The following is an 18,730-nucleotide window of genomic DNA, read 5'->3' on the forward strand; positions in this document are numbered from 1 at the left end:
TAGTAAGGTCCTTGTAAACAGAAAATATGAAGGCTTATAAAAGAGCACTCTTTATTTTCACCCTAATCATTAAGATGAAACTAGGAACAGGATAATAACAGAAGCCTCATTTATGAAGTCCTGTTAGTTCCAAAATCTTAGTGATAGCTATGCAACAAGTTTCACACATACCTGTTGAAATGAAATATAATTGTGCAAAGAGGATATCATATAGATTAGACGAAAACTTGCATGTATGCTATCTTCAGTAGAAAATAAGACGATTGTTACAAACTCTAAAATTGTACTCTTCGCACACTGAAAAAGCAAGTGTCCAGAGTGATACAAACTTCCTCTACTTCTTTTTACCTATTTACAAACTCATTCTGGTTCTTCTATTTTGACATTATGGTTCTTTAATTTGAACGATCTTGGAATAAAAACCCCAACACTCTAGAAAATGTTTAGTAAAAACCACTTCTAGTTATGACTGTATTGCTGCAAAATAAAGACACTGGCTGACAGATAAATTGCACACCTGCAATTTCAGCAATAGAACTTGAGACCTTTTAGTTCAGAAATGAAGTCTTATCAGCGAAGGGAAATGAGAATATCTTTTAGCTATAGCAGGGCGTATAACCTTTGTGAAACTCCTCTTTGCAGGGTGATAACTATGTAACAGGGTGCTAGAGTCTTTATGATGAAAGGACAACTACAAGTCTGTCTCCTCAAAGAGAATTTAGGTTCTTATGACAGATTTTCTATAGAAAGAATGGAACTAGTGTAAAATTGAAAATTCAACAAGCAATGCATCCCGATTAGTCTCCGCCTCATCTAAGACAAGCGGCTCTTGAGTGTAAAGACTGAAAGAGTGTCTTACCCCTCCCCAGAAGATGCCTACTCTTGAGTGAAGTCTCCTTGTGCTCATATCCCTCCAGAAAAGGCCCCCTGATGGTTGCATCTTTTTTTGAAAGGGCACTACTGACATGTGTTTTACTCATTTTTATGAAAAGTTAAGGAACAGGAAAATCTAGGGAATCTTTGACTCTGAGAGAACCAGAAAAACAGGAACAGCTTAAGGGACTCTAGATTCCAGGGATGCTCATCTTGGTCTTTCTACATACATGGAATATATGTTACAAAGAATTGTAAGAAATGTTTCAGAATAATACTGGTTTCACAAACGGGTCTCCATCCAGTTGCCTGTATAGTGACTTTTGCTTAAATCAATTAAACTTTTTCTAAAGCTAAGGAAAGAATGTTCTAGGCTAAGAAATCAAATTCCTTACCTCTTAAGATGCCTTGCCGACTCTAAGCTGGAGTATCTGTGAATAATGCTCTCTTGTCAACTCTTTTTGGCTTGGAGACTCCATTCCACCCTGGCAAGGAATGACCTGGCCTCTGTTATTCACGCTTTCGTCACCTCTTGGCTGGAATCTAGTAATGCAGACTAGCTTGGGCACACAGACTTTGGCATTAAGGCAACTCCAAGTAATACAGAACACCGCAGTGCATCTCAGCAACATGGGCACGTGCACATCAACTCGTTCTGCTGTACTCTACAACAGCACTCTTCAGAGTATCAAATGAAATTTGCAGTAATGGTCCTTGCCTTGCTCTGTGACCCAAATCTGGGGTGGCTTGGACTTTAGGCTATCCATAGCCCTGAGATGGAGACAAATGACGATAACTATTCCTTTGACATAGTAAAGCCCTCCACAAAATCTGCTGTGAGTGGGAGATAAAAACGTGAAAAGAAGCTCCCTACAAATGACAGACATCACAAACCTCACCACCTCTTACTCTATGTGCAAGACACATTTCTTTGATATTGCCTTGTTTAACGTGACTACATACATTTTAAATTGCAAACTCTACTGCCACAAACATAGAACAGTTTATACACTCAAACAGGTTGATGCAGTGCTGGTAGGCACTGAGTTCCTACTACTCACATAATATAAGAGTTTGTGTCAAATATGGGAAGTGTGGAGTTGCACAGCCAGAATAATATCTACTAAACCTAGTAGTAGAGCCATAAATTTTTGCTGAAGGAAACACTATTACAGGGAGTAGAAGTCAGTCATGTCGATTTATGTTATGAGTCTTACCAAAGTAACAGAAATTAATCTGTCATCTTTACTAGAAGATTTGCACTATAATCAGAATTTAATTCCCTTTATTACAAGAGTAACAACAAATTTCCCATTATCTCTTTTATCTATTTACCATTTTCTATTTACCACTTATTTACTATTTATTATTAAGTTGTCAGCATAAGCAGATGAGGATAACTATGCAACCTAACTTGGACTTGCAATACAGTTCAGGTAGAGAGAGATGCCCCACTGAAGAGCTGATGCAAAGTTTGCTCCTTTGAAGAAGCTTACCTCTTGCTAGTCAGCATATAGGAAGCTTACAGAAATTAATTTTCTCATGTAGGCACCTGAAGTTAGATGGTGTGGAAAATATACTCCTCTTCTTCCATTCACTGCAACAATGCGGTATTGACGACATGACCTAACACCTTCTGGAGGACAAATGACAGACAGATTCTTTGAGTGTTTTATTTTATAAACATCAGTAAATTAGCAGATACAAAACACAAATTTAGATACCATCATATATCTTGCAGTGTTACATAAATAGTCCTTAATAAAAATTACATGTTGCACTACCAAATAAGTAAGGAACAAAAATATCCTAATAAACTGGTTTGATAATAAATATACTTGAGAAAATGCTACCTGATACATAGCTTTTAAGTTTTCTCACTTTAAAGTCATGTCAGCCTAACAAAGAACACAACTTGTTCATAACATTACTGTTAATATTGAGACAAAAGGGAAAGAAAGGGCACCAGTGGATAGAAGAGAAAGAACAGCAATGAGAGAACTGTGGAATGCTTTGATAATGTTTGGGTAATAAATTATTAGGATGTTCATCAAAATAACTAGAAAAGTAGTGCTCTTAGTAAAGTACTACCAGACTGCCAAATACGTACCAGACAAAAGTGCTAACAGGTGCACAACCAGCATTCCAGTTTGTTCCAGCAATGCATCTTCACCTTGATAAATAGCACCCAAGTACCCACAGGGTATTTTCCTAAGAGTTTCCTAGTACAGCAGTTATATCACCTCATGGGGTGTGCAGTGGACATACTTAAAATCAAGCTAAAAGAGTACGGATTGTATTATATTATACGATATCATATCATATTATATACTGCATAGCTGCATATTCTCCATGGAATAATTTAATAGTTCCAATAAAATTTATCTTTGCCACTGAGAGCTCAGGGACTTCAAATGTAACTAAAAGATGCACTGGAAAGTTTAATCAAACATTAGGAAGCCTGAAAGATCTCTATTACCTGAGACCTATTATTGTATGTTATGCAATTAAATAATATGTTAAATATGGCATGAGGAGGACAGATTCCAGCTCCACTTTGAGATATATCTTTGGAGAAAAAAATAGGTTCTATGAGAGCATCTTTAATCTGTAAACTGAGCTGATTAACTGGAAGTAATTGAGACATACCAGTGACGGAGGGTTACGTATGCCCCGTTCCAGTGTCAGCAGTCAGAACACAGCTGCACTTTTGACCTCTGCCTCAGTTGCTGTGTAAAGCATCCTGAGATCTCAAGATAAAAAGCCACTTTAAAATAGTACTACAATTAGATGTTAAATTTTTCAGTGACGCTTTTAAGCAAAGGACCTTGGAAAATTTCTTCCCATTCCATGTATGTTACACCTTGATGGATACAATGAAATAGGAAAAAAATGGAGAAAAAAGCTTCTGAGAATATACAGGTGATTTCACTGCATTCATTTCTTCCTTTTCATGTAGACATTCATCTTCCACAAGAAACCAAGCTTCTCAGGACATGCTAGATAGTAAAAAGCCCTAGTCATACATGCTTAGTTTCAAAGTTATGTTACCACTCAGAGAGAGAAATAAATGTACAATACATTAAAAACAATCATCACAGCCCTTTAAATGATTGGATAGTTTAGCTTTGAATGCAATTCAACCTAATAGAGGCTTTAATGGCTTTTGACAGATTGTTCCACTGATCAAGGGACATGTATGAAAATAACTGCCTACCAAGCCCTGATTTGATTTTAAGAAAAGAAAACTGAAGGTTAATGGTAAACAGAAGTTGATTGTTCACATTTTCACTGAAATAACTCTATCTGACCTATTCTTAGAAGCAGTGAAATAAAGGATAATGGGAATCCTATACACCTGACTTTTTACTTTAGCCTCTAATCAAGGGGACTAATCAGACCAAGATGTGCTGGCATGAAAGCAAGTATTTGACGATACGGAGGGGGAGGAAAACAACTTTTGTGACCAAATTCTGATTCATCATGGACAAGCACTGTAAAACCATTGGAGTATTAGACGATGTAAACCACAGCATAGCGCATCCTTTGCTATTGTGTGAATTATGAATGCTATCTCCAAAGCAACAAGAAGATAAACCATAGTTTTCATGTCATGTGTGAAGTGCTTGCAAACATCATCATTTTAATGTGATAACTGTATCATTTATTTGTTGGCTTTTATTTGACATGTTATGCAGCCAGTTCTGCAGCATTACTAAGCACAGTCTTTTTGCAATTGTATAAATTATCTTCTCTTGTTCAATGAATGACCCCAGGCTAAGGTGAAGAGGACAGATGAATGTAAATTAAGATGCAAGCCCAGCCATATTGAAGGTGATGAGTCTCAGTATGGACTGGAAAGAGAAGAGAACAGTGGTTCTATCCAGGATTGCCTCTGCCCTTACAGGTGGGGTGAGGTGACAGCCAGAATCAGGCAGGTTGGGAGTCCTCAGAAACACTGAATGTCAGTGTTTTTTCTGAAGTTTTTCATCACTACCTAACAGCTCCCACCCTCTAACACTAGATTAGCATAGGGCTGAGCTTCTCACTCTCCTGTGGGGAGTGCAGTGGTTGTCTTTTTTTGGGACAAGGAACCTCACTGTGAACAGCGTTCTGTCTGTTTGACTGACCCTTCCTCATAGCAGCTCACCCAGTGGGATAGTTCAGAAGATAAGCTGCAGCAACTTGAATCTCAAATGGGAAACAGATGCTGAGCAGAGGTACTCAGTCCATGACGGTGTAGTAGGACAGAGGTGGAGGCTGAAGCTGGGGATCAGGGTTTCTCATGTCTGTTGCTATAATGGAACGACCATTCTTCCCATCTCTGTAACCTTGGTGAAAGGAGACAGTGGTCAGCTCCTAGCAAAAAGCTGAAGACCAGCTGTTGGGGGCATGAGGGGGGTTAAGGAGCCAACATTGACTTTGCACCAGGTGGTAACAATTAAGGGAGAGATCCTGACCTGTACTGTACAAGTTACTGCTCAATGACTCCCATATGAGTTAAGTTAAGAAAGTTATGGCCTTGAGAAAGCACATCCCTTGCACCTCATGTGAATCTCATCTCTCCTATCCACCTCTCATCCCAGTTTCGAGATCACTTCCTGGGCTAGTTTAATCTCTGTTACATTAGCCCAAATTCCTCTGCATAACACAGGACTAATGGAACGGCACTACAGTAAGGGAGAAAGGAGAAATGCCCACTCTTAACACACAACAATATTTTAGCCATCTTTCAAGATGGATTTTGGTATTCTTTTCATTTTTTTTTCCTGTTGTTATGGCACTGGAATCCCTCAATCTGTGCCACAGCATTAAGTCCAGCATGATTTTAAAGCACATCTTGCATCATTACCAGTGAAACTAAAACTATATCTGGATGATAATAAGATAACTGATTTGGATATTTATTACATTGCATGTTATCCATCCTGGACAGTTTCCAGTCAGTGATTACTCATGGCATTCTTATTTACATTTTAGATAATCAGAATCTGCTGTAAAGCTCAGAGCATAAGCATGATGCCTTTAAAATCTACTGTATTGAGATTAATATTTTTTATTTACATAACCTTTTAACAAAAAGAAAGGACCTACAGGATAAAATATTTTCATATACAGAGACATGAATAAAGCATTATAAAAACATTTCTAATTACATGGCATAACACAGCAGTTTTCTATCAAATACTTCAAAACGACCTTTACCTTTCATCCCCCAAATTACAGAAACAATAAAAGTTTTTCATTTTCTGCCAACATTTTCTTTCTATCAGTGTCAAACCACTGTATCAGAGTTTTTAAAGAAAGCCCTTGCCTCGAGCATTTCATTTGTATTGGTTCCATGTTTAGTCAGTAGCTTTTGTAAAATTGATGAATATTGTCTAAAGGCAAGTGCAGACAGGCAAACTGATCTGTATCTTCTGTAATCCATTTAGCCTGACACACATGTGCAAGTGAACTATTTTACCTTAATTCTTTCATGGCTGATGAAAAGTAAATGTAAGCAAAGTCATGAACTTCACCATTTAAAAAGAATCACTGAATCTAATGTTAGAAGCTAATTTATGCTCTCACCTCTTCCTTGAAAAAAACTGACCTTCGTCCTCCTGCCTCTAGAGCATCCAGACTTGGCAAACAGTTGCTATACACAGAACATCCATTAGAGGCTGTGTTTTTCAGCTCATCCAAAATGGAAATGGGTTATCTAATGCTGGAATATAAATGGATTGCTAAAGTATCATTGCAACATGAGCTAAATTATAATTATTTGAATAAAACAAAGAAAACTTCAACGTATTTGCTTCTAGTACATAATCCAAACACAGTAATAATTTACACTTGATCTCTCAGGTTTTTTTATAGATATTTACCTTTAAATGTGTTGTCCTCTTGGGGTAACTTTTGGCATGACTACGTGCTTCAAACAGTTCCATAAACCTTACTCATGTCTTTGCTATCAACTCCTGTGGGCTTTGGAGATATGAAACCTTCGTATACTTCTGTATTTCAACTGAACTCAATCAGGTTACACTGATTCAGATGATGTGAGACTGGAATGCAACACAGAGCATTAATCCTCTTTAACCACTTGATTATTGGTATTTTGCCAGTGAATCTTAGGTCTTATCCATTCCAAAGGTGTTCATTTGTCTATGTCATTACCATCCACGGCTTAAACATGTGCTGTCTGACCGCACTGAGGCTAGTACAAGCTCAGCTAATTTACTAGCTTAAATCTTCAGCACAGACAAGACCTAGAACCATAGATTTTTAAAAATTCTATTCTTGCTGCCAGCAGTCTCCTAATACATGAAAAAAAACAGCGTATTTTTTTTCTCACTACTGCTGGAAATAATTATTTGCCAATCATTTTTTAATAGCTATGCCTCCACTTCAGCTACAAACTACAACATTGATGTGCCTTCTGTCAGATTCATTTCAATACTGTGATCCCCATGGTTTCTAGCAGCGTTTAATTAAACACAAAATAATCACAAAGTAACAGCATAAACAAACAATCCCCTCAAATGCTGTGTTAACAGTGTTACATCATTAGCCTGTTTGAATTTATCTTGCTCATTTCCAAAGTAATACCAGTTTCTGTGAGAACTGCCTTTTCAAATTCCCACATCTTCAGCTAGCTTTTCTCTAAGTGATCTCCAAAGTAAACAGTATTTAGTGTGGCATTAATCCAAATATATGCTCTTTGCCCACTGGTAAAGCCAGCTTTAGCTAGTGCAGGAAAGAAAAAGCTACGCCCATAACACAGTATTTCAAAATGTTAAGAAATCCGTGGCACAAGGGACAACAGATAAATGTATGGATCAAGGTTATAATATAATCAAACCTACTTTAAATACTAATTTATTCTTTAGAGAGTCTTTACGTTCTACAGGGTGGCTAACGGTTTTAGCAGAAGTCCAGTACTGCAATGAAAATGCTCATGCAGGTCTTTATACTTTTGCTGGCATAGCTATGTCAAAGGTGCTAAGAGGTAAAATCTCTACTTGACGTAATTGTCCTGGCAAAAGCTGGTAGGTGTGGACACAGTTCTATACCACTAAGACTGATTTTTTGCTGGCACAGCTTCTTTAGCTCCAGGGAGGTCTGGCACATGTTCTACTGTCAAAAGCACAATTTTGGGCAGTACAAGCCTCATCCACACACAGAGCACTTTGCCAATACACTGTACTGGTATAGCCTGGCCTCAACAGTGATTTTAAAGAGCAGATTAACACAGGAGGCGTATTCATTTCTTGGTGGCAATCTCAAGCTCTGAGCCTTACTGGTTTCTTTTTAGTGGTAATACAGACTGAGTGCTGTTTCACCATAATATGATTTTCTTCTGCTTTTTATGGCAAAGGAAAAGGTGTACACCAGCTCCAGTTAAAATAGCAACTTAACCAAATGAAAAATCTCTCTCTCATTCAGGAGTGCCCTGTATCGTCCAACATAGAATTGTTCTTTTTATAGCATGTTATTACAAACCAGATCACAAACAGCTTCATTTCTTGTAGCCTTCTGGTTTTGTTCTCATAGATGTCACTAGATGAACACAGATGCTGCAATGCCCAGTATCACACAACCTAAATCTAATCTGTCAGGGGATCTGACACCCCAAATGAAAATCCTTACTTAAGTCCATCAGCTCTTTACACAATGCACTGGGAAACTTGGTCTCAGAATAGGATTCACCACATGCAGAAACAAAGCCATGGTTAGGAACCAAATTCTGAGTTCCAGGGAGCCCAGGAGGTATAGATTCAAATTGGAAATCTCTCCCAGTACTACTCAATTGCCATGATGAAAAACAGCAAGAAAGCCTTAGGATCTATGTCAGGATGCTTCTCCAGAGTTCCTTATCTGAAAAAAATGCTCTAAAACAAGGAGCCATTGCATAAAGAACTTTCTCCACCATGTCCTGTACCTCTGTCTGTTTTAGTGGATGAAGAAGTCACTGTACTGTGTGCACAGCTTCATCCTGGAAATATCCAACAGGCTCACCTCAAGCTGGCCTCCCATTAGGATGCCCAGATCATGGATTCTGCTTTGTCGCAGTTGTGAGCTACGCCTGATGTTGCTCAAACCTGCCAAGCCAGAGGCAGTCCTAGCCACTCATGGAAGCTGAAATTTAGACATCAAGGGAACTTGTGGAAACATGGATATCCATGGGCTGTAGGGTTAATGGGAATTAAGAGTGGAGGAGGAAAGAACTGAAGCTGGTGCTCTGGACTTCAGGTCTTAAAAGCCACCTGTTTCTGTAGATTTGGGGCCTGGTCTTTTTTATTATGAGACAGTAACTAAGGTACTGTGTGAAGACCGGTAAAATCTGCATTGACACATAAAATAACACATGATCAAGGAATCATAAAGCTGAAAAGATTTATGTTAAACTAAAAGGCTTCTCTCCAAATGATGAGCATCAATAATTCTAGGCTGGAAGGTCACTTGTTATTCTACCCACTGAACGAGGTTTTGTAGATTAGTAATTATTTCTTCAAGATCAAATGGCAGAGGCATATTACATTCATCATCTGTCCAGAAGGGATGGCATTCTGGTTTCTGGTCTTCCGGCAAGCTCTCTGCTGCTTCTGACCGGCATCTGAAAAGAAAGGGAAGCAGATGAACTACTTGAGTAGAACTGTGTCAAGAAACTCAATACTCAGCGAGGATACATTTGTGCATTAATTTAAAGAGAAAGATGATAATAAAAAAGAAATACCACATCTTCTGACCAAATGGATTGTTCATTTACAGTGAAGCTGATTTCTGTTGTAGGCTTTGTATTTTCTATAGGGATTTCTCAAAAAGCCAATCACAGAGAAAACTCAGTTAGTGTACCTTTATATGTTGAATTATTTTTTCATTATCTCAGCTGTTATTTAAAGTATGTGATTAAACCATTATCAGATTTAAATGTTTGCCAGTTTCCAAAGTATTACTAGATTATTGAGAAAGATTAAACTGAATTTACTGCATTAAGGTCAGGGGGGATAGACTAAACAATATTAAAGAAGCTGGACTAGCTTTGTAGATTCTGGAGATTTACAAGTGTATCAACCTGCTTAGCTCTGAAAAAGGCAATATAAAAAGAGAAAATTCTATAAAGATAAATGGAAATGGAGGTTAATAACAACTTCCAATGATGAATAGGTGGGCAAAACTTCAATAAAATTAAATTAAGAGGTTAGTGTATGCTAGTCTCCAGAGAAAATGTTTAAATTACAGTGTTTTTTATTAAATGGATTATTCATCAATATCAGTGAAGTCTAATTATAATATTCAACTCAACTGCAGCCTGCAGAAGTTTTATAAGTGGCAACCATCATATCTCTAAAGATTAGGCTGTAATACAACATGCGGCATCAAAAAAATTGTCACAGTTCCAGGAGGATTTCTCCCCCTCTCTTATCCCCTCCCCTCAAACAATTTGCATGTTGCTGATTAATTAGTTAATGTTTGCAACAGGGCAAGACAAAGAAAGACGCTAAGCATTACTACAATGTTGGTATATACTGCAGGTCTATGTAGTTCTTCAAAGAGATAAAAAGCAAATTGTAGAAATACACTTTTATCTCTTGTAAGACGTTTTTTAAAATTCATGTTCTATAAAGCACATAATTGTAATAATTTTGAAGTTGTTTTAAACATACGTGTCTTTCATCTCTGTAAAATGAACTCTAAAAATATTGACACACGCAACTTCCTTGTCTACACCGTCAGCCTTCTGGAAGAGGCTCTTTCCAAATGAAAGATGTCTTCTTCTCTTGGGAATTATTAATGGCCGTGTAATCCCCACGAGAAAACATACTTCAGCTTTACACCCATGTTGGTGTGTGGTTAATTGCCGCACCAGCATCCTGGGCACTCAATCCATCGTACATTACACTACAAGGACAGTATTAACACGTAACATTCCAATATATCTTCAGCTCTCCACATCAGCCCCTGATAATGGCATCTGTTAACATGCACTAAGTACTATTATGTAGCACATCACTTCATAAATAATAAGATTAGCCGACCTCAGGGCCCTGGGAAGAGTAATGTGTTTAAATGTTCTCATTATTTATTTAAAACAAGAATTAAAGGAACAGAAGCTACTTGTGACAATCCTCTTAGCATAAATATTAAACTGTTTGCATTGATAAGCTGCACTGTGCAGAATAACAGAAGATTTGTTTTGCCGGCTGCTTTATAATAGTTGTTAGAGCAAATGCAGTTTAGTGTATGAGTTCTGAGAGGTACTTAACTGATTGTGCCATCATGTTCTGAAGACATTTTCCAAATTACATAAAGGAACAGGAGAAAATTAATATGCAGGGAAAGCTGAAAGTAATTACAGCATAACTCTATAAGGCTTTTAAAATCTTGCTTTATTTTCCATCTTGGCACAAAATAATACGCTCAATTTGCTGGGTAGCATAAGATATTCCAGTTCAAGCATTTCAATCTAAAAGTGGATAAATTAACCATGTAGAGATTATTGCAGATGACAAATCAAGAAGTTCAGCCGGTAAATACTGCAGACATATTATGTGGTCTGCAAAACTCAACTGATAATAACAAACACTCTCTCTCTCACACATCTGCTATTGACAACAGAATTTAAATTGAGAGGAAAAACATACCAACTTTTAGCTTCTTCACCATTTCAGAGGCCTTTTTTTACCTTTCATGTCTCTTTTTTCCCTTGCTCGCTCACACAAATGCATAGATCTGCTTTTCCCTCACATTTGGGGTTCGGGCATTTGGGTTGCTGTAAATGTGTCAGCAGTCACAGTGATGCTCTAACTGGGCAGCCCATGGCCAACTATTCCAGTGGCTACTTTCCCTCTCTATTTTTCTTACCAGCAGAGCCATCTCTGAAAGGTCACCCTACAACTAAGCACGTGCCTTCACTATCAGGCAATCATGCACTTGGGAAGTTTTAGCCATATCATATTCCACTTGAGGGATTAGAGAAATCCAGGTCCTCGGACTGCCAGTGCAAGTCTGACAACAGAAATGCATCAGTGTACCGCAAAAGTGCAAAAAAGGGGAAAGCAGTGCCTTAATATTCCAAGTTCTGCAGTCCCATAGCTCCTTTGTCCCTCTGTCCAGGATTGCTGTTGCTTTGCGTTATATCACTAGCAAGAAGATCAGTGAACATTACATTTTTACATTTTGTGAATCCCCTGTTTTGATCAGAATTGCAATCCCTGTGGTGGATCCATTGATTTAAGTTGCTCACATTTAAAGGTACAGGGCTGGGTTCTAAGCAGCCCTTGCTGTGCCTGGCAGTTCTTTAAGCCATTTATCTGAATGGCATCCACCAGCTTGAATGCCATCAGCCAAATACGTGCTGACTCCACCTTAGTGCGCAAGAGCAATCCTTTCCAGATGAGTATATTACAGAATCACAGAATCAATCAGGTTGGAAGAGACCTCTGGGATCATCGAGTCCAACCATTGCCCTGACACCACCCTGTCAATTAGACCATGGCACTAAGTGCCACGTCCAGTCTTTTCTTAAACACATCCAGAGATGGTGACTCCACCACCTCCCTGGGCAGCCCGTTCCAATGTCTAATGACCCTTTCTGAGAAGAATTCTTCCTAATGTCCAACCTGAACCTCCTTACTTACTATTCAACTTATTAAAATCAACTTACTATTGATTTTAATAAATTTCTGTGGGAGAAGTTGTTCCTACAATGCTCTTTAATTTGTAGCAGGGTAACAGACCCAAAGATCCGGCAAAAGGACAGCAACATTTTTAACTGGAGCAGAACAATCAAAGGCACTTAAATAATTGCACAGAATTATTTCAAATTCCTTTGCATCTGGGAAAAGGTAACTAACATAAGTTAGCAATGACAACTCAGAACAGATAGAAATTCTATCTTTTCCCAGATACAAAAGAATTTATGAGGCTCCATGTGGGAAACATTGCAAACACTGAAGTACTGTGGTAGTAGGAAACTACCAAGATGTATAATATTATAAATTAATTAAAATATTATACATTAATTAAAAACTGTTATTTGAGTTAATAAAGTAAAATCTCCAAAAGAGAGTAGATCTAATCTGTGTATATGTACAAAATGTGTTAAGAGTGGAAATAACACATGCTCTGAGATACAGAACAGATGCCAAATCAAGAGGCATCTTTCACACCCTTCTTTGCAGCAGGAGAACAGAAAAACTGTCATGATCTATTTCAGAGCAATTTAGCTCCAACACTTTGATAATACACGTTCAGCAACATATCAAAGAAAGGATGATTTGTCTAAAGATGTGCAGAATGCACAGAACTCCATGGTCCCTGCCTTTTGCTCAAACAATGAAGACCTGTGCCAGTTTCAATTAAAAAAGCCCATTTTAAAGGAACAATTAGTTATTGTTGCGGTGCACATTCTCACTACCTCTCCTGTGTAGACTTCACAGATTTTTGGTCCCCTTTATGTCCATTTTTGCCAAATAGACTTTGCTCATTAATATTTACCAACAGCTGAATATTAATATAAGTTCAACTAAGTCATGGCAAACATTTGTGTGACTGTATGACTACTTGTATGACAGTATACGACCCTTTCCCTTGGCAGGTGGCTAATTTCCCCATGGGTAGGTGTATGATCACGGATACGGACAGTTGCCTGGTTATGGTCCCTCGGGCCGCACTGACACTGATGATCAGGGTGTCAGCTACATTAGAGGACACTGATCACGATGGTAAAATTAACCAAGCTAGCTAAAGTGTCTGTTAATTATGAGTATGCAAGCAGTCAATAAAAGGTTAATGCAAAAGTCAAAGGATAAATTTACTTCAATATTGCATCACTCTACTGACTAAATGACTAACATTATGCTTTGTTTTTAATCGATATATTTTACAGTAATGCCTGAGCCATTGATTGGAAAACAGTCTTCTTTCTAACAGTTAAGTTTTGCAACTACTAAGTATCAATATACTTAAACCACTCTTTTTTTCAGAGCAGATACTTTCGTTGTCAGGAATGGGAATGCATATAAGCCAGGAGGCGGCCTCGGGTTCTGCTGATGAATGTGATTAATGCAAATAAGAAGCATTACCTAGGAACCTAACTAAGGTACTGTGAATTAGAGTCCTTGGATTCCATTGCACTGTTTGTCTACTCCACAGAAGTGTAGTCAAATCCGATCAATAGGGGTCAATTTGTGGCTCTGACTGCACAGGCGTGTTAAAAGCGAAGAGGTGATATGAGTAGTCCTGCTTCCTAGATGGTACTAATTTAGCTGCCTGCACCTGGCAGCTCAAAGACCAATGGAGATCACGTGGCACTTCATAAGGTAAGTCAAGGAACACGGGTCTGGCCATCTTCCCCATGTACTGCATGGTCAGAAAGGGAGGATGGGATATTTGCTCTGCATGTACCAAAGTACATGCTCACCCATACATGCTTATTCCAGCATTCCTGAAATGATTATGTTTTATATGGGAGTTACTTCCTCCCTCCATTCATGCTACAATAAAGGTGTTACTGAGCTGATATTCAGAACTTTGGAGTATGGTCCAGGTAAAAACAGGGTTTAGATCACCCTACTAAGACAAACTCATTCATTAAGCCCATACGGACATTGGTTAAAATGATACAACACTGCTAACATGGATACTGTTCTGAGTAAGAGTAATAGTAGTAGCTTCTTTAGACAGCATCTTCCATTCTTAAGATTTGCAATGACTTTGCAAATCTGAGTCTGATCAAATATGGCTTATTACTGTTCCAAGACAGAGCTCTGCTGTGTGAACACAAATCCTAATAGTACAGGTAGCTGGTACATAAGAGCTTTGCTTGCAGGTTTGGATTTTTTCATCCTTGTCCTTCAAACCTTTCCTCTGCCTGGAAATTTTAATGCAAACTATGTGTAGTTACTCTAATCTCAGTGTTAGGATTATCCCATGTCATTTCGATCTCACATTCTCCGTTGCCAGAGCATATACAAGACAATACAGTGAGTTCTCAATAGCTGAATTGTTACGCAAAGCACAGAGAAAATACGAGATTACGTACATGAGAACAATTACTCAAATAACTTAACCTTGATTTTTCTTTTTTTTTTCTAAACAGTGTATCTCATTGACAGATATGAAAAATTTACTTCTGCTGCTGAATGCATCACAACTAAAACCTGATACCACTTAAGTCAAAGTTGAAACTTCCAGTGGTTTCAATCCAAATGCTTTTCCAGAAACCATTCACAATAGACACGAGCTAGTATGCACAATAATAAAACACATCCAAAAGGTGCACGGTTTCACAGAGGTATAGGGTAGCTGTCCTTGCCATTCAGGAGAATGGACACATTGTTCTCGAAGAACAATGAAAACAAACCCAGTTGGAGAAATGCCAACTCTTCCATTGGGAATAAAATGTGCAACAGCCATTGTGTCACTAGTACCCTTATTCTGCATGGACAGAGCTCAGAACATAGCCTGGATCAGCTATATCAGAGGGAAACCTTTGCTGTGCTGTCCTGGGAGTACTTTTCTGGAGACCTAATCCAAGACATGAGACTTACATAGGGAGCTGAAGTTAAACTTCTTTATAGTTAAAAAATGTTGAAATCTTGACTTGTGGTTTCGCTTATTTTAGAGGAAATAACATATACAAAATCAGTATTTCAGCCGGAACTTCACCAAAATTCAAGGGTGCTTGGAAAATGGGGGTTAGTTAATGGCCCATCATGACACAGGCTTAGGGTGGAATGTTTTCTGATCTCTTTGTTTCAACTCTGTAAAACATAATCAAGCCAATGATTTACAAATCCTTCACTTGGTATTATGATTAACTTTCATAATTTGTACCCTAAAAACTGTTTAATGAAAAAACAAAGGATAGAGAAAATATAAATATATTGAAATATAACAATATGAAGATGTTTTCTTCATATGGCTATAAATGCTTTGTCTTTATCACCAACAAAATTCTATTTTTTCACGCCAAAACTGGAATTTTGAAAGTTATTGAGTTCAATCTAAACCTTAAACCAAAGATTTTCTTAGCTTTTTTAATTAACCAATCAGAAAGTTGTCAACCTTGGCAGAGAGTATTTCTTTCAGTTGTTCCATGCTTGTCCCTACTGTGACTTTGCACAACTAAAACCTTCCAAGGTTTACTCTGCCTTTTAAGAACAAAACAAATTACATCAATACTTGACTCTGCAAACCAGATCACAGAAGTACTGGTCCCAAACAGGCAGTGAAATGAAGTGGCCAGATGGAAAGAGAGCAGTGCCTCGTTCTTTTGAACATCTAATCTCCAGCGTATTCCCAAGTAGCCGGTCCCATTTACATTAAGTCACTGCTGATGTTCTTTCATGTGCTGTAACTAGAGTATGCCCACCCAGAAGTAATGGTCAATACCAGGACTGCATTTACAGAAGGGACAAAATGAGTTTGTTTTCAGATACGAAACTTGGAAAGAGAAGGCCAGATTTAGGAAGGGATGGAGGCAGGATCAGTTAAATTTTAATCCAAGAAAAAACATGTATCAGCTGCACAAATATGCAAGTACAAATACACACGATGGCATGTTAGAAAATCTTTCCTGGCTGCTTCTTTCAGAAGCTGATAATGGCTTGTGTCACTGATGCATTTGGCCCCTACTACAGAACAGTGTACAGTCACTGACCCAAGAGCTTTATGCCTCCAAAGAAATGAAGACGCTGCTAAAATATCCTGAGGCATCACTGGTGACACAGTAGGACAGCCTGAAAACAGCCAGCATCATCCTTGTGTGTATTTCTACAAAGTGAATCTACAGCAGAATCCATTTTTGAACCCTGGCCTGCAGAGTGCATTTTGCTGTGCCACAGAGAGGTAGGAGAGAGATCAATGAACCTGACACTAAAGAGGTTTAAGTGACAGTTGCATGAACTTGAAAAAGCCACAGTTTCTATTTTTACTCAAATTGTAAATCAGGTAAATATGAGAAAAATATAATTTGTTAACACATTTCAAATGTTGAAATAACAGCAACCAAAGCATTGGTGGAGTCCAACTGTGAGGAGTTTTCAAGTGGTGTACCATCATGTTTCACATGTATTTGTAGAAATACGTGAAAACTCAAAAAACTATTTTTAAAGAATGTTTTGCTTTGCCTTAACTGTAGAGAAATTAAAATAAATTTTCAATAAATTTCTTGACTACAACACTAATTGAAATCTGTAAAAATATCTTTCAGCCTTTCTAAACTATTTAGCTGACAAACTATGGGATAAAGATTTGCTGCACAGTATCTTCAGCTACAGAGTGGGGATTGTATACTTCTGATGAGACCTTCCTCACCACGTCCACCAACTCCACCCTACCAAAGGGGAATTCCTAGTAGATGGCACTGCAGCAACTGTAGAGCCACCGAGAACAGTGCTGGCATCGGATGCGTGATGTAAACTTGACTTCCCCAGACAGAGCGTTTCCTCTTCTTTGTGGCCTCTGTCCAACAGACCTAGAAACTGTCCATGAGAAAATCAGTGTGCCTCCTATTCCCACAAGAGAATGGCTGTGTGGGGCAGCCTCCATTCCATGTTTGTTTGATTTTTTAATTAAGAAACATCACTACTCTCTATAAAGTGTAGGGGTAAGGAAATCCCCCAGAGAAACACTGAATAAATAACACAGCATTTGCTGAAAGATGAAGTTTAATCCAATTTAACCTATAGGTCTACAAATTGTTCCATTTCAGCCCTGTTTCTCTGATGCTGTTGGTTCCTGTTTTTAGAATATGTATGCAAGCAATGTATCCTGACTGCAGGAGAAGCACGTTTATACATATTTACATACACACCCCTTCATACCAATACTTGCAAAAAATCCCAGCACTCCAAAAGAGACAGCATTTAAGGCGGAAATTTTCAGCACCACAGACATGGATTTAGTCATATACTTTTCATGATCAGCAATGGGATGTGAGTTATTCCCTCTGTGCTGAGAATATTTGGCTTTGACTTCAAACAACACAGAAATATATCAGCCTCAATATAATTTACATTCTCTCAAAAGGAACCTAAAATGCTCTAAGCCTTTGCCGAGGCATCTGATGTTCCAGTCCCCTCTGTTACACTGTATGATCGGCTGTTCTACTTCACTTGCGATCCTTGCTTTCCTATGATTTTTTCAGACAAAGAAACAAAATGTCTGCTATACGCTGAGTATAAACACAGCTGACTTGTTTTCCCCGAAGTATTGATTTTATGCACTTTTAAAATAACTATTTTCATTCTCTTTGCATAATCAGCTGGGGCATTGTTCCTCTACATTTGCAGAAACACAGATGGAATTGCTGATTTGGAGCCTTTGGAGAGATTTTACAGTATTCTTCAGAATCTAAGCTTCTATTAAAATAAGGTTTCAAGCACTTCTGGCTGTGAAGATAGCCCGGACAATGTAAATTGATGCATGGTTATCTTGTCGAGTCCACAACCAGACAGACAGACGCAACAGCACCAAGGGAGCTGTGAACTTCCCCCACTTATTTTATTGGGTGTTTACTTGGGGCCAGATGCTCCCCTCTGTTGTGCAGAATGGTGTTAAATGACTGAGAAAAAGAGAGGAAAAGGAAATGGAAATAAAAACCAACAAAGAGGAGAAAAGGAAATCTCCACAGCCTGCTTCCCAGGGGGCTACAGATGCCCTCCCTTGCCAGTATTAGACTGCTGGAAGATTTGGGGCTGAGCCATGCATATGGCACATTTTTTTGAAAGACACTGTATTTTCCAAAAGAATGCCACCAGAAAAGTTAATGATGCTTCCAGCATCATTTACTGTTCCACTTTATCTTTCATACTCCTTTTATGTAGATGTCATATAACCAAGGAAAAACACAAATGTCAGATGG

General features: G+C 38.2%; 1 protein-coding gene across 3 annotated transcripts in view; it reads right to left on the reverse strand.

Annotated features, from left to right (window-relative positions):
- Positions 1–5,819: 5,819 nt before the first annotated feature.
- FTO (FTO alpha-ketoglutarate dependent dioxygenase) overlaps positions 5,820–18,730 on the reverse strand; it is a 257,006-nt gene continuing 244,095 nt past the window's right edge. For 2 of the 3 annotated variants that reach the window (XM_068411450.1, XM_068411449.1), the window contains one exon: positions 5,820–9,475. In XM_068411450.1, coding sequence (XP_068267551.1) covers positions 9,325–9,475 — 151 coding nt within the window. In that variant the 3' untranslated portion in view covers positions 5,820–9,324. The remainder of the gene's footprint in view (positions 9,476–18,730) is intronic. The other variant, XR_011049089.1, reaches the window with a different exon arrangement.

Source organism: Nyctibius grandis, chromosome 12 (genome assembly GCF_013368605.1).
Source record: "Nyctibius grandis isolate bNycGra1 chromosome 12, bNycGra1.pri, whole genome shotgun sequence".
NCBI classification, from domain to species: Eukaryota; Metazoa; Chordata; class Aves; order Nyctibiiformes; family Nyctibiidae; genus Nyctibius; species Nyctibius grandis.